General features: G+C 34.7%; 5 protein-coding genes across 5 annotated transcripts; 2 read left to right on the forward strand and 3 right to left on the reverse strand.

The window, feature by feature from the left end:
* Positions 1-8,997: 8,997 nt before the first annotated feature.
* LOTGIDRAFT_74150 (hypothetical protein) lies at positions 8,998-9,747 on the forward strand (the record flags this gene model as incomplete). The annotated part of the gene is made up of 1 exon (XM_009047985.1): positions 8,998-9,747. A coding segment is annotated over one exon (750 nt), but the record flags the coding sequence as incomplete, so codon positions are not given.
* An 8,053-nt stretch (positions 9,748-17,800) lies between these two features.
* On the forward strand, positions 17,801-20,278 carry LOTGIDRAFT_230324 (hypothetical protein; the record flags this gene model as incomplete). The annotated part of the gene is made up of 2 exons (XM_009047986.1): positions 17,801-17,957; positions 19,520-20,278. The coding sequence occupies 2 exons, from the start codon at positions 17,801-17,803 to the stop codon at positions 20,239-20,241; spliced, it is 879 nt and encodes a 292-aa protein (XP_009046234.1). The 3' UTR covers positions 20,242-20,278.
* Positions 20,279-22,116: 1,838 nt separating this feature from the next.
* On the reverse strand, positions 22,117-22,680 carry LOTGIDRAFT_156711 (hypothetical protein; the record flags this gene model as incomplete). The annotated part of the gene is made up of 1 exon (XM_009047987.1): positions 22,117-22,680. The coding sequence occupies one exon, from the start codon at positions 22,678-22,680 to the stop codon at positions 22,117-22,119; it is 564 nt and encodes a 187-aa protein (XP_009046235.1).
* A 33-nt stretch (positions 22,681-22,713) lies between these two features.
* On the reverse strand, positions 22,714-22,959 carry LOTGIDRAFT_68777 (hypothetical protein; the record flags this gene model as incomplete). Its single annotated transcript, XM_009047988.1, has 1 exon — positions 22,714-22,959. A coding segment is annotated over one exon (246 nt), but the record flags the coding sequence as incomplete, so codon positions are not given.
* A 1,693-nt stretch (positions 22,960-24,652) lies between these two features.
* Positions 24,653-26,427, reverse strand: LOTGIDRAFT_156712 (hypothetical protein; the record flags this gene model as incomplete). Its single annotated transcript, XM_009047989.1, has 3 exons — positions 24,653-24,757; positions 25,206-26,137; positions 26,391-26,427. The coding sequence occupies 3 exons, from the start codon at positions 26,425-26,427 to the stop codon at positions 24,653-24,655; spliced, it is 1,074 nt and encodes a 357-aa protein (XP_009046237.1).
* Positions 26,428-27,176: the final 749 nt, after the last annotated feature.

Here is a 27,176-nt window from a genome sequence, read left to right on the forward strand (position 1 = left end):
CTCGCTAAATAAAGATGGAAAGAAATTGTTTTCTTAAGTTGTATTAGTTTGAGGAACTTGATTCTGAGTTCCATCTTTAATTTTGAAATCGCATCTGAAATAAGCATCGGAGAGAAGCAACCAATTCGATAATGAATATATTTCGAAGGTAATTCTACCACCATCATTCAATTGGGATTTAGAACCAACAGTCGGTGAGATGATAATATAATCCTCTTTTTTCTTGTTAAATGAATAACGAATCGGATCGTATAGTCTAAAGATTGGATCTAGTATTTTATTTGCCATTTTTAAGGTTTAAAATTTGAGTAGAAAATTGTTTTTTCCATTAAAGAGTTATCTCCCTTTTTTCTAGAAGTTTCTAGACTAAAAATAACGAGGCTATTAAAAAATGTTATGTTATTTTTATATAAGGGTATTTTTAATATGCTTTTTTTTTGATGGAATGTAGGAAATTGATTGAAGTTGTTTTTGGTGAATGAAATGTAGGGAGTTTAGGGTGTAAGTATTTATAGGGAGTTTAGGTCTTTTTTTAGTGAAAGAATTTATGAAATGAGGGGTAATTTTTAGTGTAAGAATTTATGAAATGTAGGATGTTTAGGTGTAAGAATTTATGAAATGAAGGGAGTTTAGGTCTTTTTTGGGAGCTTATATATTGGTCGCATTTTCCCCATGAAATGAAATGGAAGCTCTTACACTACTGAACTCAGGCGAAACTTGACAAAGTCTGACTTTACCCGAAGTCTGACTTAGCGTTAAGTTCGAACGCAGCATACGGCCCTAAGTCTATTTTTACCAAACTTTTTTTATTAGCGCTTTTAATTTTTAATTTAAAATATCTATTGTCAAAAGACGGGCCTCTTGAACATTCGTCCGTTTGATGACACCGCCGGCCAATCAACTTTCTTGCCTCTCTAACGCTGGGATTTTGTGACGCGAACAAAATGTGCATTCAGTGTCCATTGCTTCTCGGAATACAACCTTTGTTCGCGACACAAAATCCCAGCTTTTGAGAGGGAAGACATTTGAGCTGATCAAACTGACGATCACCATGGGCTTGTAACGATTCCACCGAAGTTGGAAATGAATTGATGATCAGAATTGACTCTTCTTTATGTAATATATTCCACAGACATTGACAATGACTCTCAGGGACTATGAGTCACCTCATTGACATACATATCCAACAACAGGACATCAAACATGTCACCATATCGTGTATATAAGCCAAAGCATAACGCAAGCGGTAACGCATGGTCAATATCGCATAAGCACATGGTCAATTAATGCTGGTGTGTGATTTTCCGCAGAGTGCAAATTAGATTTTGGGGAAGGAGGGTGCGTCTCATATATTCTTTTTCTTTATATCTTGTATTCAAAATCACAATCTTAAGATTGTAACAATAACATTACTGTAATTGCAGAACTTTATGAGAATAAACCAGTTTTACTGATCGGCTGAGCGTTATAGATTCAATGATTCTTCTCGTTAGAAGAAATTCAGCTTGGCTCGTTGAATAGGATGCGGTCCAAACTTCTTTTTCATTATGCTTTGATTTAACATATGATTTAACAACATTTCTACAATGGTGTTTCTTTCATGACAGGAGCGGCTACGTCTTCCACTAAGTCTTGCATGCCAGGTCATATGATTCAGTTTTTTGATCTGTGGTCCTCCAATGTTATACAAGATAAGTCATAGTTGAAGGAGCAGTTGAACGTATTGCACGCTGATCACTTAATATAACTGGTAGGCTGGAGGTTATAGAAATTTTACCACTATTCTCATCTTTCTTTCGGGACTACACAGTGATTTATGTTTATAGTATTTCAGGATGATTATATTCTTATATTGACATAGTGACCTATATTTAAAGTATTTTAAGTTGATCATATTGACAAGATGATTATATTCTTATACTGACATAGTGAGCTATGTTTATAGTATTCCAATATGATTATATTCTTATACTGACATAGTGAGCTATGTTTATAGTATTCCAATATGATTATATTCTTATACTGACATAGTGATCTATGTTTACAGTATTTCAAGATGATTATATTCTTATATTGTCATAGTGATCTATGTTTATAGTATTCCAATATGATTATATTCTTATATTGACATAGTGAGCTATGTTTATAGTATTCAAAGTTAAACATATTGCACGCTGATCACTTAATATAACTGGTAGGCTGGAGGTTATAGGAATTTTACCACTATTCTCATCTTTCTAAAAGCGCTAATAAAAAAAGTTTGGTAAAAATAGACTTAGGGCCGTATGCTGCGCTCGAACTTAACGCTAAGTCAGACTTCGGGTAAAGTCAGACTTTGTCAATTTCGCCTGAGTTCGACTTTGTAACTAATTCATTTCGGTATGCATGGCTTCAACTTAAACTTATCTTTGCCAAGTTTAAGTACCTCTGTGTATGTACGGAAAACCAACGATAACTCAAAGAATTATAATTTAATTTCGAATATATTTGTTAATAGAAAAAAGTGATTGATACATTTTTTTTTTGATCGGACACTTACGGACAGCAAGAATTTGTCATGTTTCTCACGTGCTTTTCCGTTGGGTCCTACTATAAATACGCATCAGGGCCATTACAAATCATAATTTGATTGATTATTCAAGATGTGAGATAATATGTCGTCGCCTCAGAATACCAAGATACTCAACTTACTGTAATTGAACAGGAATTCCTTATCAGTGGATGAATTTAAGGGTGTATTGGAGTCGAAACACAATGCTATTCGGTCGATACAAAGGAAGGAAAAGGCGTGGAGAGAAATAGAGGCTAATTTTTGTTCCATGCCCACTTTTTTAAACGAGATCATAAGCAGTTAAAGAAATGCTGGAAAAAATTAAAAATGAAGGCAAAAAAATCTGTAGCGATGGAAAAAAAGAGAGAAAGAAAACTGGTGGTGGTATAGTGGAGACAATGGATTCTAGTAATTCAAATCAGAAGATATGTGCTATGATACCGGCACAAATCTGCAGAATGATTTTGATAACGATATGGATTTCCATCAAGATAGCTTCACTTTGGCTCAACCGACGTCAGGTTAGTTAAAAGGATACAGTCCTCTGATTATACATAATTTGAACTTCTCAAATCCGCAAATCCAATTTCAATAAAAAATTGATATTAAAATGTCACTTCGAGTTTGATAAGTGCTGTGGAAATTTCGAAAGAAGATAAATTACGAGACTGATTCCACGTCTTCGAAATAAATTGCGTATGCACGATTCGAACTGTTACGTAGCACCTTACTTTAAACAACCCCTTTTGCATCGGTACTGAATTTTTCAAAAATATATGATTATATTGTTCGTATTGTACCAGAAATCATTTCAAAAATATGCAGAACGCCATCCTTCGGAAATCTGAAGCGGTCTTTAAGTCTCCTCTCCGCATGGTAAATATCTATAATTTGGTGTAATTGGTTGAAATAATCTTCCATGGGCACAATTTCAATCGCAAACGAAGTACGACTAAAGTCTGCTACCACCCTATCTTAGACTTTACTTTAGTTTTGTCCACAAAACGCTCGAGTAAAGCATGACTTACATCAAAGATCGAGCGCAGCATACCTAAAGTCTGACTTAAGCTCGACTTTGAGTAAAGTACGACTTAAGTTCGACCGCAGCATACGGCCCTTAGAGTAGACGTGGACAGAGTAGCTGACTGACCAGAAGATAGCTGTTACACCTTATTCTAAACCTAAACCAACAGTTGTAAATAATGGATTATCTACATGCAGAATTCATCTAACTATTCTTTCACCTTTGTTTTGTGTCGTCGATATTTCATACATAATGTACATTGTTTCATAAAATTATTAATTGAAGGAAACAATTTCGTAAATGATGTATAGAATATTAAAGCAGGCTGGGTCGGGTGTTAATATCATATATTTCGTCTAAAACATTGTTGATTTCTATTTGTATTTAATAAGAACCCAGCTGATCTAGACCAACTCCCATAATATCTAAATGAAGTATATGTTCCATCCTAGACCTGTATATTTTAGAGACTCTAACCTCCCTTCTCCCTACCACTAAATCTACATCTAAAGTAATCACTATAACCTTCAATACGAGAATAGTTTCTTGTAATATTGTAGTTTATTACTGGCAGAGCAAATCACTTGAGCCTTTAGATACATGGATGAATTAACAGATTTAAAACGATCAATGTGAATCGAATTACAACCAAAATAATGAGAGAAAATACAAACACACAAACGCATATAGACATATAAACATGTGCGTACGTGCGTGTAATTGATACCCATAAGGTCACGGAAATGGATTCACGCGTATATTTCCTTATTTCGGTTGCTTGGAGAAGGTATTTGACCATCTGCGATGCAAGTATTTTCGACGTAAAAACACGTAAGCTCGACAACAAAGCAGGAAGTGGTATTCATCGTCAATAAAATTCATCCTGCAGCATTATATTCATAGTCTTTTTTTACGTACCGTATTGATATATTGACCAGTTTAAATCGCGAGTTTCAACAGTACCACTACTAAATGGAGATATTATTGCTCGATACATTATATTTTGTTCTAATGGATTAAAAGGTATGAATCTAGTACAAAAGTATGTTTATAAAAAAACTGAGTTTACTACAATTACTTAATACAAAAAACTATTCTTGGATGAATATATATTTATTACAATTGATAATGGTCTCTGTATTTCGCGAATTGAGCGAATTTTGGTTATACCATAAATTGGAGAGACCTAAATTGTCAAACATGGTTTTGACATTCCAAGCCAAATAACGCTTACTAGTATTAATTTCTTCCAATAAAACCGAGTAGGTTTGCTTCACCAATACATTTTGTGATTTTAGCATTCTCATCCATTTGTTAATTATGCGTATCTTTCTCAAGATTGTAAGTAGGTAAAACCCCAAATATTGGAGAGACCTAAATTGTCAAACATGGTTTTGACATTCCAAGCCAAATAACGCTTACTAGTATTAATTTCTTCCAATAAAACCGAGTAGGTTTGCTTCACCAATACATTTTGTGATTTTAGCATTCTCATCCATTTGTTAATTATGCGTATCTTTCTCAAGATTGTAAGTAGGTAAAACCCCAAATCGCCTAACATAAACACGAAAGAAGTGTTTTTACCAACATGGATAATGTATCGCATGAAATCCTTTTCTTCGACCTCAATATTTTCTCCTGGAAAAAATTTACCACTGTACAGATCAATGAATGGTATAACTTACATTTGATAGGTATTGTGAAATTAAACGATTAATAATAGATATCAGATATTTTTTTTTTCGTGTGTTTATATTTTCCATTATCGGGCAGAATAATTCCCAGATAGAAATATTCCTTGACAATTTCTAATTGGTTATCCGCTATATAGAAAAACAGGAATTGGTAGTTAAACGACCCCTTACGAATATTACAACTTTAGTTTTGTCTGTGTTAATTTCTTATTTCCATTTTTGGCAAAAGACGTAGTATATATTTAAGTTTTGTAACAAAACAGCCAAATTTGCAAAAAGAGCGGTATTATGAGCAAATAGTAACGAAAATAATACATAATATCCCAGGTGAATACGAATATGAATACGTTACATAATATATGCCTACTCTTCGTTGTAAAACAATATCGGAATACCGTCACATTTTGATTAAAAAGATATATATTATTTATATATACATAACAATAATATATGCATAGGATAGGTCATTGACAACATAAAATACAATGATAAGAATATCTAATACAAACATTGCTAAGGAAACAAAGACACAGATTATAAAATATTTACAATTAATCTTCAAAGTAGCGCTATTTTTTGAGAAACGTGCCACCGCCCATTTCGAAAAATTGGAAAAAGCGACTTTGATCAAGTGATCGCCGATTCCTATGCGGCAATCCTCGGCAGTTTCTATAAAGCTTAATCTGTCTCGGGTAATGAATGGTGAATTTCGTTGTCTTCTTGGGCGAGACTTTTTACATGATTTGCCAAATAACAGTAATATTGCGACCTAGAAATAGTCCATAAATTGGTAGATAAATCTGACACTAACTTATGAATTTAATGCTATATTGTGACTCCGGTGTGTATGCAAAAATCGATTTTAAAAATCGATCCAAAAGTTTTTCAATTGAAGGCCTATGCATATTAAAATCATTAAGAATAAATTGTCGTCAACATAACAACATTTGGCTATCAGTCGCATATCCTAGTCTTTAATTTTGATTGGTCGAGAAGTGTGGTATTCATGAATATGAATGAGGAAAGAAAATGCTATATAAAAGGTGGTATTACGAGTATATTTTAACAATCCTTACTAACCTTACAAGTTTTATTGATAAGAGAGATTCAACATAAAAACAGTAAGTTATCATATTTTACATCGCTGAAACGTTTAGCTTTAGTTTTAGAATTTTCTGCTTATTGTTTGATGATTATATTTTCTATTGCTCGAAAAGCACCGAGACAGATTGTCAAATACATAAACGAGGTGAGGGGCTAATTAATTTCCCATATCCTTGGTGATTTATCAACAACCATATCATTTGACCATTTAATGAATTTCAATTATACATTTAAGGTATGTTACTTAAGCTGATAATCCTGATTGCATTGAATCCTACAACTGTAGCTATAGGTTTTTACGAAGAGGTTTTATCGGAGCATATTAAGTATTGTGGTAAAAGTCGAGTTTGTAACGACAGAGAAGAAACAAAATGCAATTTTTGTGAAGATTGTGCTTGTGATGAACCTTGTTTTGAGATAGGTGATTGTTGTCCAGATAAAGATTTTGCTTTTCGTCTATCCGATCCACCGAAAATTGGATATGAATGTGTGAGTTCACTATTAGAAAGTTTGTATCCATCAGACATTTTCAATACAAGAAAAGATATTGAAGATAAATATGCCATGATAGTAAGTTGTCCCCATGAGGATTCCAATCTTCAATTTAACTGTTACAATTCTATAACTTTACCAGTTTCCTCTACCGACAACTCTACAACTTTCAGAAATAAACATTGCGCTGCTTGCCATAATATCATCAACATTCGACCATGGCAGATAACAGTAAAATGTGACTATTCGAGTCCTAACGACTTTGATTCTACATCTGAGCTTATTGAGAAGGTCATTAATGACGAAACATGTACAGTAAAGTTCCAAGCACCAGAGGGTATGCCAGAAAGAAAATGTAGGTCTCCAGACAAAAATACAATATCAAAGTGTAATGTCACTGGTTTGTGGCCTGAACAGGACAGGTTTATAAATGCAGCGTGCCTGACATACCAGGACATCGTAGTGGATAAAAATCAGTCGTACAGGAATCCATTTTGTTTCCATTGTAATGTCCAAGTGCTTTCTTTGCCATCATGTCTAACAAGAGCTTTAGTATATCCACCATCTTTTACAGCTCTATTAGATTTCAGTGATCTGTTACATGATAAAGATGAAGTGATTAAATCACAGTGTCCACCTCAAACTATATATGATCCAGGCAAGGTAAGTGACCAGTCTTTTTTCAGGTTGACAGTTTGCTGCAACATTCTCCTATGTAGTAAAATACCAAATTGTTTAATTTTTTTTTTAAATCTCTAAAACGGGCACATTATTTGCTGCCATCGTGTACCTGCTATTTTATAGTTGATAATAGTTTCATATTTGGATGAATGGTGAATTGTTATGTTTAACCTGTTCTAAAAAAGATCGCCTAGTCTCTATAGTCCTGTGCTTCTCAACCTTTATGATCTATTTCTGAACTTGAGAACTTTTGTCCGCCATTCAACCTTAGATCAACTGTAATTATTGAATCCAATACGAAGTAGTTCAAGGAAATGCAATTAGAATTACTTCACCAGGAATAGGTTTGAGTAAAATACTCTGCGAAATACAAAGTGAGGAATGGTAATAACATGTTTTGTGCATGTGCACTCGTATTTGGATAGTTATTCCGTCCAACTGTACTGACAGTTGATACATAGACCCTTTCATATGGCGCTTTCCCGCTAGCGCTAGCGCCACCACGGCTTTAGTCTCTTTGCTTATATCATGGAATGCAACGATTTGGCCAGCGAATACAATCAGATTCCTCAATATAAAGACTGTTAACAAGCCTCCCCCAGCTTCCCTTCAGTTTGATGTCGGTATCCATTGTCTACTCATCTATGTATTATGTAATTTACGTTGATACGTACAATAAATAATGGACGTTCCTTATTTCTTTCTTTCAGAAAATATGTCGACAGATTACCTGTTCGTTTGGTCGTGAATTAAACAATGGAACGTGTCGACCAATGTTCGAAAAAGTCATGGGTGCTACTTATAAATTATATTTGAGTCTCAATTTAGACGAAGAGATATCAATATCCGGGCCTGAAAGTCTTTTATTAACCTTGCCACACGAGTTTAGACAGTATCTATTTCCACACAAGAATGACGTGGAATGGTTCAAACAAGTGTTTTCTTACAAAAGAAAAGGGCAGTATGGTAATTGTTCAGACTTCGTTAAACAGATCTTATTTTCCGCCACTTTCGTTACTACTCGAGATTTCATTCAGGATGACTTAGAATCCAGATTGTTATCCTTGAGGAACACGTCCTTCTGGTTGAGAAATAGAGTTGGGAAATATCATTTGACTACCAGTGTTAGTATGGAAGCCGCGGTACTTCAACAAACAAACCGGAAATCAAATTCTACATCTTGTAGGATTGAAAGGACAGAATCTTATTCTTTTAAAGGAAATTACACCCTAATAGATGGACTTCTTCTTTGTCCACAAATCATTCTGGAAACCGATGAATTCTCTGTTGATCAGGATGCTGGATTATTTCTGGATTGGAAATCAGAGCCAATTGAACATGACAACTTTCAGGTGGTAGATGACAACAAGGTTAAAATATGTTTGCGTGACTTCAAACCAAACGCGAGAGAAATCCTTGATGGTAGCTTGAGAAAGCAGCCGTCCTTTGCTGAATCTATTGTATCAATGGTCTGCACTTCGTTATCTCTGTTATGTCTTTTCATTTCGTTTGTTGTGTATTGTACATTTCGACCATTAAGGAGCTTGCCGGGTAAAAACAACATGAATCTCATAGTAACCCTTTTTCTGGCACAGTTGCTGTATCTTGTCGGAGCAGGTCGAACTGAAATAGTAGGCGTCTGTGAAGCTATGGCAATATTTATCCATTACTTTTGGCTCGCAGCGTTCTGTGCGATGAATGTGTGTTCGTTTCATATGTTTCGTGTATTCACGAGTATGAGATGCCGGGATGATGAAAGTGATATGAGAAGAAGATTTTTACAGTACAGTATTTATATTTATGGAATGCCGGCTGTGTTAGTGACTATAACCTTAGTAACCTATATAGTGTCTACTGATGGATCAGATATTGGATATGGAGGAGCTATCTGTTTTTTAGCATCTGATATAGCTATAGCTTTAGCATTCGGTATCCCGGTGGCTATAACCATTGTGTCGAATTCGTTATTCTTCATTATAACTGTACGCTCCATTCGAAACTGTCCAAAAATAGAAAAAAGCAAACAGGACGAGCAACATGCCACTGTCTATATAAAGTTATCAACACTTACTGGAATAACATGGACTCTTGGGTTCCTGGCAATAATTACAGGAAATCAGGTTTTATCTTATTTATTTATACTGATCAATGCCAGTCAGGGTATTTTTCTATTCATTTCATTTGTATGTAATGAAAGAATCAAGAAATTAATTTCCCAAAATGGCCGTGAAAGTGGTACTGGAACTACTAAAACAAATGTCAATACCGCAGTAAATTCAGTATCCGCTGATATGGACTGAAGATTGTCTATATACAAAGTATTTGATATCGTCATTTGTGATTTATACGAGTTAAAAAGGTAATGAGAAGATTTCGATGCAATTGACAATTGTTTTAAGGTTTAGAGACATTATTTGGAATTTTAAAATTTTCTTATAAGTATAATTGTTATATTAATTTCTGAACTGCTTTTTGGTCTGTGATGTTGTATTGCATAAATAATTATAAAGTTCTATCCTTTACCCTATTTTGGTAAGAGAAACCGACTAACGCGTGACGTACTAACAAGAAGTTAGTGTTGTTTCCTTCGGAATGAACATCCTTCTGTTCAGACACGGATTAACCTATAGGCAAACTAGGCAGCTTCCTCTCGGCCCATGGAAAATTCGGCCCATGACAAATTTTGTAACAGTAATTATCAAACAGTAAATATAGATCACTATGTCAGTATAAGAATATAATCATCTTGAAATACTATAAACATAGATCATTATGTCAGTATAAGAATATAATCATCTTGAAATACTATAGACATAGATCACTATGTCAGTATAAGAATATAATCATATTGGAATACTATAGACATAGCTCATTATGTCAGTATAAGAATATAATCATCTTGAAATACTATAAACATAGATCACTGTCAGTATAAGAATATAATCATATTGGAATACTGTAAACGTATATCACTATGACAGTATAAGAATATAATCATATTGGAATACTATAGACATAGCTCACTGTCAGTATAAGAATATAATCATCTTGAAATACTATAAACATAGATCACTGTCAGTATAAGAATATAATCATCTTAAAATACTATAAACATAGATCACTATGTCAGTATAAGAATATAATCATCTTAAAATACTATAAACATAGATCACTATGTCAGTATAAGAATATACTCATCTTAAAATACTATAAACATAGATCACTATGTCAGTATAAGAATATAATCATCTTAAAATACTATAAACATAGATCACTATGTCAGTATAAGAATATAATCATATTGGAATACTATAGACATAGATCACTGTCAGTATAAGAATATAATCATCTTGAAATACTATAAACATAGATCACTGTCAGTATAAGAATATAATCATATTGGAATAGTGTAAACATATATCACTATTACAGTATAAGAATATAATCATCTTAAAATACTATAAACATAGATCACTGTCAGTATAAGAATATAATCATCTTAAAATACTATAAACATAGATCACTGTCAGTATAAGAATATAATCATATTGGAATACTGTAAACATAGATCACTATGTCAGTATAAGAATATAATCATCTTGAAATACTATAGACATAGATCACTGTCAGTATAAGAATATAATCATATTGGAATACTATAAACATAGCTCACTATGTCAGTATAAGAATATAATCATCTTGAAATACTATAAACATAGATCACTATGTCAGTATAAGAATATAATCATATTGGAATACTATAGACATAGATCACTGTCAGTATAAGAATATAATCATCTTGAAATACTATAAACATAGATCACTGTCAGTATAAGAATATAATCATATTGGAATACTGTAAACATAGATCACTATGTCAGTATAAGAATATAATCATCTTGAAATACTATAGACATAGATCACTGTCAGTATAAGAATATAATCATATTGGAATACTATAGACATAGGTCACTGTCAGTATAAGAATATAATCATCTTGAAATACTATAAACATAGATCACTGTCAGTATAAGAATATAATCATATTGGAATACTGTAAACGTATATCACTATGACAGTATAAGAATATAATCATCTTAAAATACTATAAACATAGATCACTGTCAGTATAAGAATATAATCATCTTAAAATACTATAAACATAGATCACTGTCAGTATAAGAATATAATCATATTGGAATACTGTAAACATAGATCACTATGTCAGTATAAGAATATAATCATATTGGAATACTATAGACATAGATCATTATGTCAGTATAAGAATATAATCATATTGGAATACTATAAACATAGATCACTATGTCAGTATAAGAATATAATCATCTTGAAATACTATAGACATAGATCACTATGCCAGTATAAGAATATAATCATCTTTAAATACTATAAACATAGATCACTATGCCAGTATAAGAATATAATCATCTTGAAATACTATAGACATAGATCATTATGTCAGTATAAGAATATAATCATATTGGAATACTATAAACATAGATCACTATGTCAGTATAAGAATATAATCATCTTGAAATACTGTAAACATAGATCACTATGTCAGTATAAGAATATAATCATATTGGAATACTATAAACATAGATCATTATGTCAGTATAAGAATATAATCATATTGGAATACTATAAACATAGCTCACTATGTCAGTATAAGAATATAATCATATTGGAATACTATAAACATAGATCACTATGTCAGTATAAGAATATAATCATCTTGAAATACTATAGACATAGATCACTATGTCAGTATAAGAATATAATCATATTGGAATACTATAAACATAGATCACTATGTCAGTATAAGAATATAATCATATTGGAATACTATAAACATAGATCACTATGTCAGTATAAGAATATAATCATCTTGAAATACTGTAAACATAGATCACTATGTCAGTATAAGAATATAATCATATTGGAATACTATAGACATAGCTCACTATGCCACTATAAAAATATAATCATATTGGAATACTATAAACATAGATCACTATGTCACTATAAAAATATAATCATATTGGAATACTATAAACATAGATCACTATGTCAGTATAAGAATATAATCATATTGGAATACTAAAAACATAGATCACTATGTCAGTATAAAAATATAATCATCTTGAAATACTGTAAACATAGATCACTATGTCAGTATAAGAATATAATCATCTTGGAATACTATCTCTCTCTTTTTTTTTCCATCGCTACAGATTTTTTTTGCCTTCATTTTTAATTTTTTCCAGCATTTCTTTAACTTTAACATAGATCACTATGCCAATATAAAAATATAATCATCTTGGAATACCATAAACATAGCTCACTATGCCAATATAAGAATATAATCATTTTTAAATACTATAAACATAGAGCACTATGTCAGTATAAGAATATAATCATCTTGGAATACTATAAACATAGATCATTATGTCAGTATAAAAATATAATCATCTTGAAATACTATAAACATAGATCACTATGTCAGTATAAGAATATAATCATATTGAAATACTATAAACATAGATCACTATGTCAGTATAAGAATATAATCATATTGGAATACTATAAACAGGCCAAGGGTGGAGCAGACACTTTATTAAGAAATTAGGATTAAGGGTCTTGAAATTGGGTTTTCTTCTGTTCTTATTCTGATCTGAAATTAGAAAAAATAACTCACCCAATGGGCGAGAAGTATAGTATCTGTTATGTACTGATTGTTTTTAGTTTACTATGAACAATATTATCATTTAAATTCTTATTTTTTGAATATGCAACTATCATTTTCTGCTTATAGACTTGGGGAATTTTTCTTGAACGCTCTTATAGTGGGCATGAACTATCTTGCTTGCTCGATTGCTGGTTGTACTAAACGGGACAAAAAGGGTGCTATGCCTACATTATGATGAATATTTAGTCCTATAGGTCTTGCTGTATTCAATGTCTCAATCCAATGGGCTTGCATCTACTGGACCAACATGGAGCACTTCTTAAACCTGGAGGTACTTCGGCATAAAGTCTATTTTTAGCTGCTATCTGTGATAAGGTGGAATTTTTTATGTTTCGTAAAAATCGTTTAGAGTATCCACGCTCTTTCAATTTTGAGAAAACAATCGTAATGGTTGAAATCAGAAGATCTTGTACAAATTCGATGAAATCGTAAAACTTGTGACTTAATTATACCAGAAAAAGGTATGTTTTGGGTGAAAGGAGCTCTTGTGCAAGAGTTGATGAGTATCAGTTTCTTTGAAATACACTTTAATATCCAGTTTATTTGTTTCTGCTATGGAATCTCCCTTAAAGACTGTGGTATCGAGAAAGTCTATGCTTTTTTCACTCACGTTTGCGGTTAGTTTGATAGAAGGATGGTGGTTGTTGAGAATTTCAAAGAATTCCCAAAACAGTTCGATAGCATATGTCCAAAAAGCGTCCGTAAAAAAGTGGGTCAAATGGACAGAGGGGCAACACCTCACGTTCCCACTCTGCCATGAAAAGGGTTGCGTACGAAGGGGCGAATCGTTTGCCCACTGCTGTCCCTGAAGTTTGTAAATATGTTTTACCATTAAATGTGAAATCGTTTCGACTAAGACAAATTTCTAAAAGCTGTAGAATTGCATCGTCGGGTCTGTTTGGATCTGGGTTTCTATTAAAAGCTTTACGAACTGCCGTTAAACCAGTAGTGTTATCGATATTGATATACATAGAAGAAACGTCGATAGAAATTAAAATAGCATTAGAGGGAACTCGAAGATTTTTTATTTTATTGACAAAATCGGTTGTGTCTTTAAGGTAGGCGCGATGTTGACATGCTAGAGGTAGTAAGGAATGATCAATGTATTCTGACACTGCATATGACTCACTACCACAGTCAGATATAATCCAACTCCTTGGTTGGATTCTTATGGATTTTAGGCAAAGTGTACAAATGTCTCTCGCGACAATCAGGTTTGGCAAACAGATAGTCATATTGTTTCTGTTTGAGATAACTAGTTTTGACTAAATCGGCAAGAATATTGTTAATCATGTTAGCAGTTTCTTTGAAAATTGGTTTCGGTAAAATGGCATAATGTTTAGGATTATTCAGTTGATTCTCTGCTTCTGAAACGTAATCCTCCCTATTCAGAATGACACAACATGAACCTTTGTCACTCTTTTTAATAACAATGCTATCGTCTTTCTTCAGTAAGTTTAACGCTTCACGTTCCACTCGTGTGAGATTAGGCTTTTCGTGTGTTATGGAAAGGTTCACTATTTGGCTATTTATACTCGCAAATGCTTTCAATATTTCAGGATGGATGGCGGCCTGAGGGGGTGTCCACGTGGATTTAGGAATAAACATTGTTCTAGCACCACGTGGGGGGTGGTTTCGAAAAAAATATGTGCAGCTAAGATTTCGTTGAAATCGTTCAATGGATGGTCGGAGATAATTCAAGTTAGCTATCTTTGGTGTGGGAATAAATTTAAGTCCACGGTCTAAGATTGAATGCTGAAGGGGTGTGAGAATTTTGCGGCTCAAGTTAACTACAGTTTGGCCTAGCGGTGGCCTCTCAGTATTTTTATCCCCAGTAATTAGTTTAAAGACTCGATGCTTGAAGCTGGTGTATCCAAAACAAATAAATGCTGTTTGCTGTTTCTGGAGACCAATGAAGATTATCAACTGGTTCGAATTCTTCTTCGTAGGGTGGTAAGATTGTTGCGCTGTTGATACTGGACTCCATCATCATGTTGTTGAGAGTGCTGAGGTTCTGTTGTGCTTTCTTCGAGATTTTATTTGAAATGGGTATACATTTGAAGAGGATCTTGGAGTTTGGGAAGGTTTTGTTGGCTGTGGCGATTAATTTCTGGGCTTGGTTAAAGGAGGTCTTTGGTAGCTGATCACGGTTGTTGAGGCCTACATGAAGAATAATGGTAGTAGGTTTGGGATCATGGTCGTATGATTCCAGGATTGACTGTATGTGATAGATTTGGGCACCGGGGTAAAAGTGTATCTCAGTGTCTGAACTGGTTTTGGTTATTCGATTCAGGTTAGATGATCCAATTATTAAGGTAGATTTCTTTAGAGCAGGTAGCTTCCATAATGATTTGTCCTTGGTTTGGTGATAATACGGTTTGGTAGCGGATATAATGGTCGTCGACGGTGTGATTGGTACTTGATAGAATTGTAGCATTGGGAACGGACTGGGATCTGGTTCGAGGGGGGGGGGGAGGTCTGGATACACGTCTCGACTTGGATGGAGACTGAGGGGTGGTTTGCTGGTCCAAAAACGCACATAAGGAAGAAAGGTTGGCGAATCCTGGATCGCGTGGTGAAGATTCAGATGGTGTGGAAGGGGAAGACGAGACTGAAAGTGAAAAGAGAAGGGGAGTGCCCTCTCTACGAGAGTGTTTTGCTATGTCTGCTGGACTAGGAGTAGGTGGACTTCGGGCCCGTTTAAGGGTTTGGTTCGGCAGCGTGGTGGCTCTAGGTGGTGCAGGTGTAGTGTCCATTTCAGTTGGTAGAGATATGGTTACTCTGGTCTTTGTTACGTTGATTGTTTGGTAGAATTTGGTGATTACAGCTTGAGTGAGACGTTTCCCATAGGAGCGACGGGCCCAGGACAGGGCATGAGAAACGATGCGGTCGGCGGCAGGTGATGATAAAGACTTGGTACGAATGGTGGTCAGCTTATCTTGAAGTGTGGTTTGGTAATGGTCGATCAGGACCTGCGTAACCTTAGAGAGCCATGTCCGATTGAGGGATCTAATATTCGCGTCGACAGCTGATGTTTTCATTGCTGGACGGATAAAACTATCCAACTCAGAGACTTTGCGTTTGATGGTAAACGCTGGTTGGCCTTGCTGTTGAAGGGTAAGGATTGCCAAATGATGGAGGCACTGCAAAACTTGGAAGAACACCTTCACAAAGGGTTCTTCCTCCTTATGAGTGGGGACTTGTTGGCGTCGGTGGGCTGGTAGTCGTTTCTGTTGTTGGTCAGGTCGATGGTTACCTCTTGATTGGTAGGCTGTTTTGTAGGTAGGTCGGCGATGGGGTGGGATATAGCTGGATGGGTTGGTTGGTGGTCGGCGATTGGTAGGTGGTAGAGGTCGATGGAAGACAGGGCCGTTGTAGGGTACGTGATATTTGTTTGGTTGACGATTAGTGTCTGGCTTCTTGCCAGCGGTTGTTGTAGTTAGGGAGCATAATGAAAATAACTTTAGAAAGGTTAGAAAGGGAATGTACAGCGGATGTAACAGGAGGAAACTGTATATGCTAGCGTGAAAATGTGGGGATCAAATTATGCAAATAAGTCAAACTGGGTTTAGGGATATATAAAGTAAGAGGAAAGTTATGATGAAAAATGCAAAATATCCCCCACAAGGATATCAATATCCACATTCATTAAATAAAATCAAACTAAAATGACATGAAGATCTTTAAAATGAGAAAATTCAAGTGCTATTCACTAGAGTGTATCATCTTTCTATAGCTGCCTGTGGGCGTATGTTACCATGTCTGGCAAGCTATCCTTAAATGACATTTTCATGGCATTATTGTTTTCATTCTACAAATCTAGGATGGCAAGCTGTTTTGTAAGTTGCATTTGAGACTAATAAACGTCTTTTATTTTCCATGAGGACATACTGTAGCTGTAGTCCGTTTGAAAATTGATTTGTTAAAATTTGATCAATAAGTCATCTTTCCCCATTTTCCGCGTGCGATCTAGAAGTAAATAGGTAAGGAAAATTCGAGAAATACCAGTCACCAATGGCGGCGCCAGCCTCCCGAGACTATGGGTACAAATAGGTGACAGATTGACTCAATGGGTGAATTATGTCGAGGCTGAATGCAAAACGCGGCAACTCTGTCGAGGTGTCATAATCGCTAACCTCTCATGGGGCGATAGAGATGGTCCCCCATGTACCAACAGTCGCGCCGCCACTGCAAGTTACGAGTGTATTTGCTCGCTGAATCAAAGGTAAGATTTCGCATACTCGTACTACCTTTGATAAATCGATATGATCTTGAAGTAGGTAATATGTATATGTATTTGTCCGCTATAAACCTATTCTTATTGGATAGAACTCAATGTGGACTAAACTACTAATATTGTGTTGTGTACCCAATTAAGTGATATCGACCAACTAGAAACAAACTAGATAGATAAGCAACACTTACCGAATATCAGAAGAGTAGTTCCGGGAATTTGAAGATAATCTGGTGCCACTTGTTGAAAGATGTCGATGATGGTAAAGCAAGGAGTTGCAAAGAGAGTTTTAGAGAAACATATTGAGGAACTAGAAAAAGAAAGACATACCAGGGATTTATTTCATCAAAGAGATGTTTCCGATATTAAACGTGAATTGAAAGTGCAAGACGCTGACGTAAAAGACGGTGAGTCATTGTCGAATGTTTTTACTCGTTCCCTTCCATGGACAGAGGAGGGTGTCGAAAATTTGTCTCATAGAAAATTGTTGACGATTATGAAATTTTCCGTCTATGGAATTTCTTAGAAGGTTTGCAAAAATGAAAAAATTTGAAAAAGTTATGTATTAAATCATGGTTCAAGATTGGCAACCTGTGTATTTACCCACAATACAATCAAGTTAAACATGTTGGAAACAGGTATTAAGAGTAAGCAAGTGATCAAGACCATAATTCTACCCCCTTCCTTTCCATCGTTTACAGCAGTATCCGTTCAATAAAAGATGGGATACTTAAAAAGGGATTCCAAGAGTTCAATGGTTTTGGAACGATTTTAATTACCAGTAGTCAAATGGTGTAAAGTTGTCAAGATATAAAGAGTATTTCTTTAAAATAGCTGCTATATAGGTAACCTCATTTCACCTCGACGTACTTTTTACGTTTCAAGACCCTATAAACCGGAATGTTTAGTTATTCGGTACACTTCAAAGGGATTACGGCAGTCGATATCTCCTTCTTAGGATAGTGGTCAATAATGTAAGATATAGTACCCGTTTATTGTAATAGGGTTATGCAATTACACTTTGATATGGAGGTTGATAAACAATACAGGTGTTAAATGGGCTAATCTTGGATTTAAGTGTTTACCAAATGAAAACAATAGTATATAATATGCAGGTAAAAGTATTGTTATTCAAATAAGATTAGATACTAAATAAAAATCAGATAATACAGGGACCGAATTAAGGTAGGTAGTCACTCTTTTAAATAGATTTATATTGGGTAAGGATGCTTAATTTCGTTCCATTGTATCAGAATTTAAATTATTGTGAAGAGAAAGAAGTAAAATAAACTTTGCCTAAAGGTCAGTGAGTTGATTCCTTTGTATATGGAAAACGTATTTATACTATTTGATGCATTTGGGATATTTATAACAATTTAGAATAATTTGGAATATTAAAGACAACGCTATTTGAATTTTACCAACATAAAGTCATCATAGATGATTGACTATGAATATGAAAATCTTATTAATTGTTAAAGAAACAGTTTTGCCACCCGTTTGACCATTCTTACGTAGGTTTCAGAAACGGGAATTTTTTCAGCGAAGCTAATCAGTAATAGTTTTCACAGCTAACAATCGTATTTGAACCTTCAATCTATGTGTGTCCAGACGTATCTGCGTTTGAATGTTAAAAACCTCGTCTTTTCTTGATACACTGCCATATATAGAAAAGACATATGTATAGAAATAGAAAGAGAAATTCATAGTTTGGGGTATTATGCGATATTTATTTTATATTTCTACTACTTCTTAGATTATTTACATATATTCAAGACCCAAATCAATTACCGAAAATTCCGAAACACTCTCTTGAAGCGACCAGGACAAAGGGTATTATTTCATTGATCAAAAAAGAAATTACCATTTCACAAACTTGCAATACTAATTTGATATGAATAATGTCTTATAATTATTGTCTTGTGGTATAATTGATTCACTCTCTAATTAACTGACTTCTATCTTACAGTCAAAGGAAGAAAAAGTGTTAAAAACGAATTACCACCAGTAACCCTGTTTAATAAAGAAAGATCAAGTCAACTAGGACGATCAGTGCAAAATCAACAACAAAACAGACTAGCGGTTCATAGACATTCTATAGATATTGCCGATATCGCTAGATTTAAGACTGACATGAACCAAGAATCAAACGCTGGTGATTCCGTCGTGAATCAAATGCAATCAATTCTGAATCAAACTAAAGCCAGGTCGACCAAAACATCAGATGAGATATGGATGGAACGTTTTCAAGAGAGATTTCCTAGTGCAGCTGCTAAGGCTGAAAATGCTCTGAAACACCCCGATATGATAGACGGTAAACAGTTTGTTATAATCGAGAAGAGTAAATCCCCAAGGTCAAGTCGTAAACCTAAGAACGCTGCCAAAGGTTTGTCTGATGTGCCAACTGTTAGTTTGGATTTGTTATTTGCGAAGGATGATCGGAAAAAAGTGAGTTTTGATGAAAGAAACAGCCCATCTGGTAGTAATAAAGATGCAGATGAGCATACTGAATTCTATCGCCTTGGTGATGACGAAGGGGCCTGGAAATCAGCGAGAAAATGTCGTTATTTACGAGGATATGACCCCCCTGATATGGTATTACCTGAAGGTGAAAACACACAGTTTGTTTTTGGTAGAAACTTTAACCAAGCACTGGAAGACAAGCGCAAACACAAAGAAAATGCCCAGTGAATATGACACTATTACAATGTTCAATTTGTATGCGCATGTATGTTTTACCTTACCAGAATTGAGTTTTATCTTCTCGATATGATTTCCTATATATAACTTATTGACAGAAAATATGTTTTTAAAGATATAAGCAAATGCTTACACTGTACGCCCCTTTGATTGTTTTTTTTTCTACAAACAAAATGTTCCACAGTGTGTCAAATATTGCTTAATGTAATTTGCCAATATTCTATGCATGTAGGCTTTCTTGTACTTTATGATTCCATATATTTCAATATATGTAAATGCATTTCTAATGCAGTTGAACAAATTCCATAGGAAATATAGCAACACTCATTTACTGTACGGAGAAAACCACCTGTACCTTTGGGAGCTCATTTCTACAAAAAGCAGTTGTTGATCTACAACATATTTTACAAATGGTTCCTTTTGTGAAAACAATGATTCCATGATATTGTCGTCATGATATATTCCTAAAAATTCTACAGTTTCGTTCTGATGTATGAAATTTAATAATGTAAAGAAATGTCCATTTTCCGTCATGTTTTTACTTCAGGTTGACGCTGGTTTTATGCCAACCCTTTGCTGTGCTACCTATAAGGGCACATGGTTAAATGCCGTTATACCCCTTCATATACAATGGCGAAATGTGCCCTTCAAGACCCTTACATTTATTTTTGATGGTCCTTATTCTACGAACGTATGTCTATACGCTTCTCCAATTAATTATTTCATATCTATTTCAAGTTTTATTTATTTCATTTATTGAATTTCTTGTAATTTGTAAATTAACGTTTGATTTTTGTATCAACCTATATTTCATTGAATGTTAATAGTTTGTCTTTATGGCTATAAATTTAAGACAATTGTTTCATTTTTCAATCTCGTTTCTCCTTGTCCAAGAAGCGGATTAGACAATAAACAGAGGAAGCATGTTCTATAGTTCTCTATGGCATATTCAAGTGGTGAAAACTGTCATTACATTGGCTTCTGCTCGGGTTTTCCCGTTTTATCTCAAGCTACTTATATATGGATCTAGTGTAGAACTAAACTTGTTCATTGTGCCAGAGCTCATACATAACTTTTGGATGTTCAACTGTCTTGTGTCAACCAACAGGTGGTAGAGCCAGATTTACAGAAGCAGTGATGGATTTTGGACTTGTTTGCCCGTAGAAGGAGGGTGCAGCATGGTGTGATTACAATTTTATGGCAGGAAGTTTGTGATTTTTTTTCTCAGGAACAGATCAATCAGCTCATCAGCATCAATCTATAGGTAAACTAGGCCCATGACAAATTTTTTGATAGTAAAAATTATCAAACAGTTAATAGGCCCATCGATGTGTGAGAATCGACTAAATATTGTTTGAGCCGATATCGGCATTCATCACCATTAGGCTCAAACAATTTAGTCGATTCTCACACAGCACGCTCCTAGTAGGACAATTTTCGATGGGCCTGCATAAATTTATTAACTGTTTGATAATTACTGTTACAAAATTTGTCATGGGCCGAATTTTCCATGGGCCGAGAGGAAGCTGCCTAGTTTGCCTATAGGTTAATCCGCGTCTGAACAGAAGGATGTTCATTCCGAAGGAAGCAACACAAACTTCTTGTTAGTACGTCACGCGTTAGTCGGTTTCTCTTACCAAAAGAGGGTAAAGAATAGAACTTTATAATTATTTATGCAATACAACATCACAGACCAAAAAGCAGTTCAGAAATTAATATAACAATTAAGAAAAGAAAATTTTAAAATTCCAAATAATGTCTCTAAACCTTAAAACAATTGTCAATTGCATCGAAATCTTCTCATTACCTTTTTAACTCGTATAAATCACAAATGACGATATCAAATACTTTGTATATAGACAATCTTCAGTCCATATCAGCGGATACTGAATTTACTGCGGTATTGACATTCGTTTTAGTAGTTCCAGTACCACTTTCACGGCCATTTTGGGAAATTAATTTCTTGATTCTTTCATTACATACAAATGAAATGAATAGAAAAATACCCTGACTGGCATTGATCAGTATAAATAAATAAGATAAAACCTGATTTCCTGTAATTATTGCCAGGAACCCAAGAGTCCATGTTATTCCAGTAAGTGTTGATAACTTTATATAGACAGTGGCATGTTGCTCGTCCTGTTTGCTTTTTTCTATTTTTGGACAGTTTCGAATGGAGCGTACAGTTATAATGAAGAATAACGAATTAGACACTATGGTTATAGCCACCGGGATACCGAATGCTAAAGCTATAGCTATATCAGATGCTAAAAAACAGATAGCTCCTCCATATCCAATATCTGATCCATCAGTAGACACTATATAGGTTACTAAGGTTATAGTCACTAACACAGCCGGCATTCCATAAATATAAATACTGTACTGTAAAAATCTTCTTCTCATATCACTTTCATCATCCCGGCATCTCATACTCGTGAATACACGAAACATATGAAACGATCACACATTCATCGCACAGAACGCTGCGAGCCAAAAGTAATGGATAAATATTGCCATAGCTTCACAGACGCCTACTATTTCAGTTCGACCTGCTCCGACAAGATACAGCAACTGTGCCAGAAAAAGGGTTACTATGAGATTCATGTTGTTTTTACCCGGCAAGCTCCTTAATGGTCGAAATGTACAATACACAACAAACGAAATGAAAAGACATAACAGAGATAACGAAGTGCAGACCATTGATACAATAGATTCAGCAAAGGACGGCTGCTTTCTCAAGCTACCAACAAGGATTTCCCTCGCGTTTGGTTTGAAGTCACGCAAACATATTTTAACCTTGTTGTCATCTACCACCTGAAAGTTGTCGTGTTCAATTGGCTCTGATTTCCAATCCAGAAATAATCCAGCATCCTGATCAAGAGAAAATTCATCGGTTTCCAGGATGATTTGTGGACACAAAAGAAGACCATCTATTGGGATGTAATTTCTTATCCCAATTATAGGTTCCTCAATTGTCTTTAATAAGGCACAAGATGTAGAATTTGATTTCCGGTTTGTTTGTTGAAGTTCCGCGGCTTCCATACTAACACTGGTAGTCAAATGATATTTCCCAACTCTATTTCTCAACCAGAAGGACGTGTTCCTCAAGGATAACAATCTGGATTCTAACTCATCCTGAATGAAATCTCGAGTAGTAACGAAAGTGGCGGAAAATAAGATCTGTTTAACGAAGTTTGAACAAGTACCATACTGCCCTTTTCTAATGTAAGCAAACATTTTTTTATGCCATAGAACGTCAATTATGTCAGTAAATATATAGTGTTTAAGCTCGATTGGAAAGTTTAATACAAGACGTTCGCGTCCAGATATTGAGATCTCATCATCTAGGTTGATACAAAAATACAATTTATAAGCAGCACCTCTTGATGTACCCAAGAATGATCGACACGTACCATTGATTAATTCCCGGCCAAAAGAACAGGTAATCTGACGACATATTTTCTGAAAGAAATAAGGAACTTTTATTGTGTTAGATTCCAAATGCAGATGCACTTTGGAAGCGCCATTTGTAAAGAGGGAGGGGGTTGTCCCCTTTGGTGCATTCTTACACCAATTTTTAGGGTATAAAAAACTTGTTTTGAAAATTCTCAGAAATAAAATGGCGGTACTTGGGGGAAAGAACTATTTTTATACGCCCACATAGAAATATGGACGCATATTGCCGTCGCCCCTGTCCATCGGTCGGTTAGTCGGTCGGTCCGTCCGTCCACATTTCTTGTAGGCGCGATAGAGGCAATCTTGATAAAACTTGGTATGCATGTATATATTCATGAGACCTCGGTCACGTTCAAAATTTGTAATACTCAGATGAACGGTTTCAAAGTTATTGCCCTTGACTGAAAATAGATAGAGATTACATGTTTTATCTGATCTTGATGAAACTTGGTATGCATGTATGTATTGATGGGATCTCAGTCAAGTTCGAAATTGGTAATAATAGTTTGAATGGTTTCAGAGTTATTGGCCTTGACTTATTAAAAACATGTCAAATATGGCTAGGCACAATAAAGACTATAGGTTTTATCTGATCTTGATGAAACTTGGTATATATATTGATGGGATCCCAGTCAAGTTCGAAATTGGCATTATCGGATGAATCGTTTCAGAGTTATTGCCCTTGACTTAGATAATAATCGGATGAACAGTTTCAGAGTTGTTGTCCTTGTGTGTACAGCGATGAGTCATTGTTTGAATTTGATGATAATTTGATGAACTGTTTCAGGTTTTTGCCTTGACTTATAGAAGATTTTAAGATTACTTGAAAATTCATTATTAAGCCACCAAGGATTTTGTTATCATTTCTGACAGCTGGTAGTGAGCGTATGTTACCTTGCTTGGCAAGCTATCTTTCTAGATGGATGGAGCAAATGAGGTTTAAGGTTTAAAGGCTAACAGTTCCAAAAGCCTGGGGATAAGGTCTGGTGTCACACTCGGAATGATCAACAGTTCCAGTGAATATTTTACTTTCACTTTCCTTGTCTAAGGTCTGTCACGAATTTAATTCAACAATTATCATGTTTGAAGAATGAAGCAGTTCGGAGCTCTATGGAACTATGGACAAATTTCTCATAAAAAAACGCCCAGGAGTCTGACAGCATCAGGCTCCGGTAGTTACGGTAGTACTTCGGATAATTACCTTGGAATATTTCACCTCTTCAACAATGACCTCTGGCCTGTTGACAATATGATGCTCGAATAGACTAAAGAGAATGACCTTTTTCAGAACAGGTTAAACATACAATTCGACATTCATCAAAATAGGAAACGGGGTAGATATGCAAAACTATCAACTACTTAGCAGATACACAATTGAAGCAAATAATGTGCCCGTTTTAGAGATTTAAAAAAAAAATAAACAATTTGGTAATTTACTACATAGGAGTAAGTGAGTTAGTTGTAGCTCACTGTCAACCTGAAAAAGACTGGTCACTTACCTTGCCTGGATCATATATAGTTTGAGGTGGACACTGTGATTTAATCACTTCATCTTTATCATGTAACAGATCACTGAAATCTAATAAAGCTGTAAAAGATGGAGTTAGTCCTGGTATGTGTTTAACACCATTACATCTTGGTATATAAGGCTTAGGGAAATTACATTTCAAACAAAGTGGATTCCTGTATGTCTGATTTTCATCGTCTGCGATCGTCAAGTAACTTTTACACGCTTTCTCTAGGAATTCATCATATTGAGGCCATAAACCAGTCACATTACACTGCGATATTGTATTTTTGTCTGGTAACCTACATTTTCTTTCTGTCATACCCTCTGGTGCTTGGAACTTTACTGTACATGTTTCGTCATTAATGACCTTCTCAATAAGCCCAGGTGTAGAATCAAAGTCGTTAGGAGTGGAATCGATACATTGTAGTGTTATCTGCCAAGGTCGAATGTTGGTGATGTTATGGCAAGCAGCGCAATGTTTATTTCTGAAAGTTGTAGAGTTGCCGGTAGAGGAAACTGGTAAAGTTATAGAATTGTAACAGTTAAATTGAAGATCGGAATCCTCATGGGGACAACTTACTATCATGGCATATTTATCTTCAATATCTTTTCTTGTATTGAAAATGTCTGATGGATACAAACTTTCTACTAGTGAACTCACACATTCATATCCAATTTTCGGTGGATCAGATAGTCTCAAAGCAAAATCTTTATCTGGACAACAATCACCTATCTCAAAACAAGGTTCATCACAATCACAATCTTCACAAAATTTGCATTTAATTCCCAATCCTTTCTTACAAACTCGACCATCTCCACAATACTTAATATGCTCCGATACAACCCGTTCGTAAAAATCTTCTTCATATGGTACAAGAGCAGGGATCACAGCTATCAGTATTATCAGCCTAAGTAACATAGCTTAAATTCATAATTGAAATAATTTTATGGTCAAAAGATATGATTGTTGTTCTCTACTATGTAATGCTTTACAGGCCACATTAGAATAGTCTTACCAGACATATATTTAAAAAAAACCTAACTAACTAATCCGGAATAATATTGGTTCGTTATTATTTTGAGTACAAATTGTACAAAGAAAATTGGATAAAAGGATCTGATTTGTGATAAACGTTAAATTCATCGGCGTGCCAGTAATTCTTCGTGAACTAACCTGGAGAGTGTATGAAAGGTTTAGGGGTACATTCCATGTCGTAGAGAAGATTATGAAATGTTTAAAACGTAAGCACGCATAAATTAGTGTACCACTTCGTGGCCTCAAACACTGCGCTCTGCTGTGTAGCACCGAAATGGCAAGCCTTGTCACGACCATTGCGAAACATTGAAGGTGTCGTCTCTGCGAAAACCCGACTAAACAATGATGCTGACAAAATTTACATCACTGATTTAATTTAAACGTTCTCTGACACTGACACTTGCACGATTTTTGTCCCTCTAAGACCTTTTTTAGATTTCTTTTGTAAGTTATACTATCGGAATGTTCAATTTTTGTTCTAAATTTCGTTACAAATGCATATAGGCTACATTGAGGTTCCCAATTTAAGCTTAGATAATAAACTTTATATGGCAATATAATGAGCCCCTCAGTCTATTCTTTGCATGAAACTACACAATTCTGAATTGTATCAAACTCTGACATTGCAACTCAGTGCTTTTCGAGCAATAGAAAATAAATAATAAAATAATAATAATAACACATCAATATACAATAAGACCTAAGCCGAACGGTTTCAGCGATGTAAAATATGATAACTTACTGTTTTTCCTGACTTTGTAAGTTAGTAAAGTTTGTTAAAATATACTCGTAATACCACCTTTTATATAGCATTTTCTTTCCTCATTCATATTCATGAATACCACACTCCTCGACCAATCAAAACTAAAGACGAGAATTACCATCTTTTATATATGGCATTTCCTCTCATTCATATTCATGAAT

The sequence above is a fragment of the Lottia gigantea genome, assembly GCF_000327385.1.
Source record: "Lottia gigantea unplaced genomic scaffold LOTGIsca_12, whole genome shotgun sequence".
NCBI classification, from domain to species: domain Eukaryota; kingdom Metazoa; phylum Mollusca; class Gastropoda; family Lottiidae; genus Lottia; species Lottia gigantea.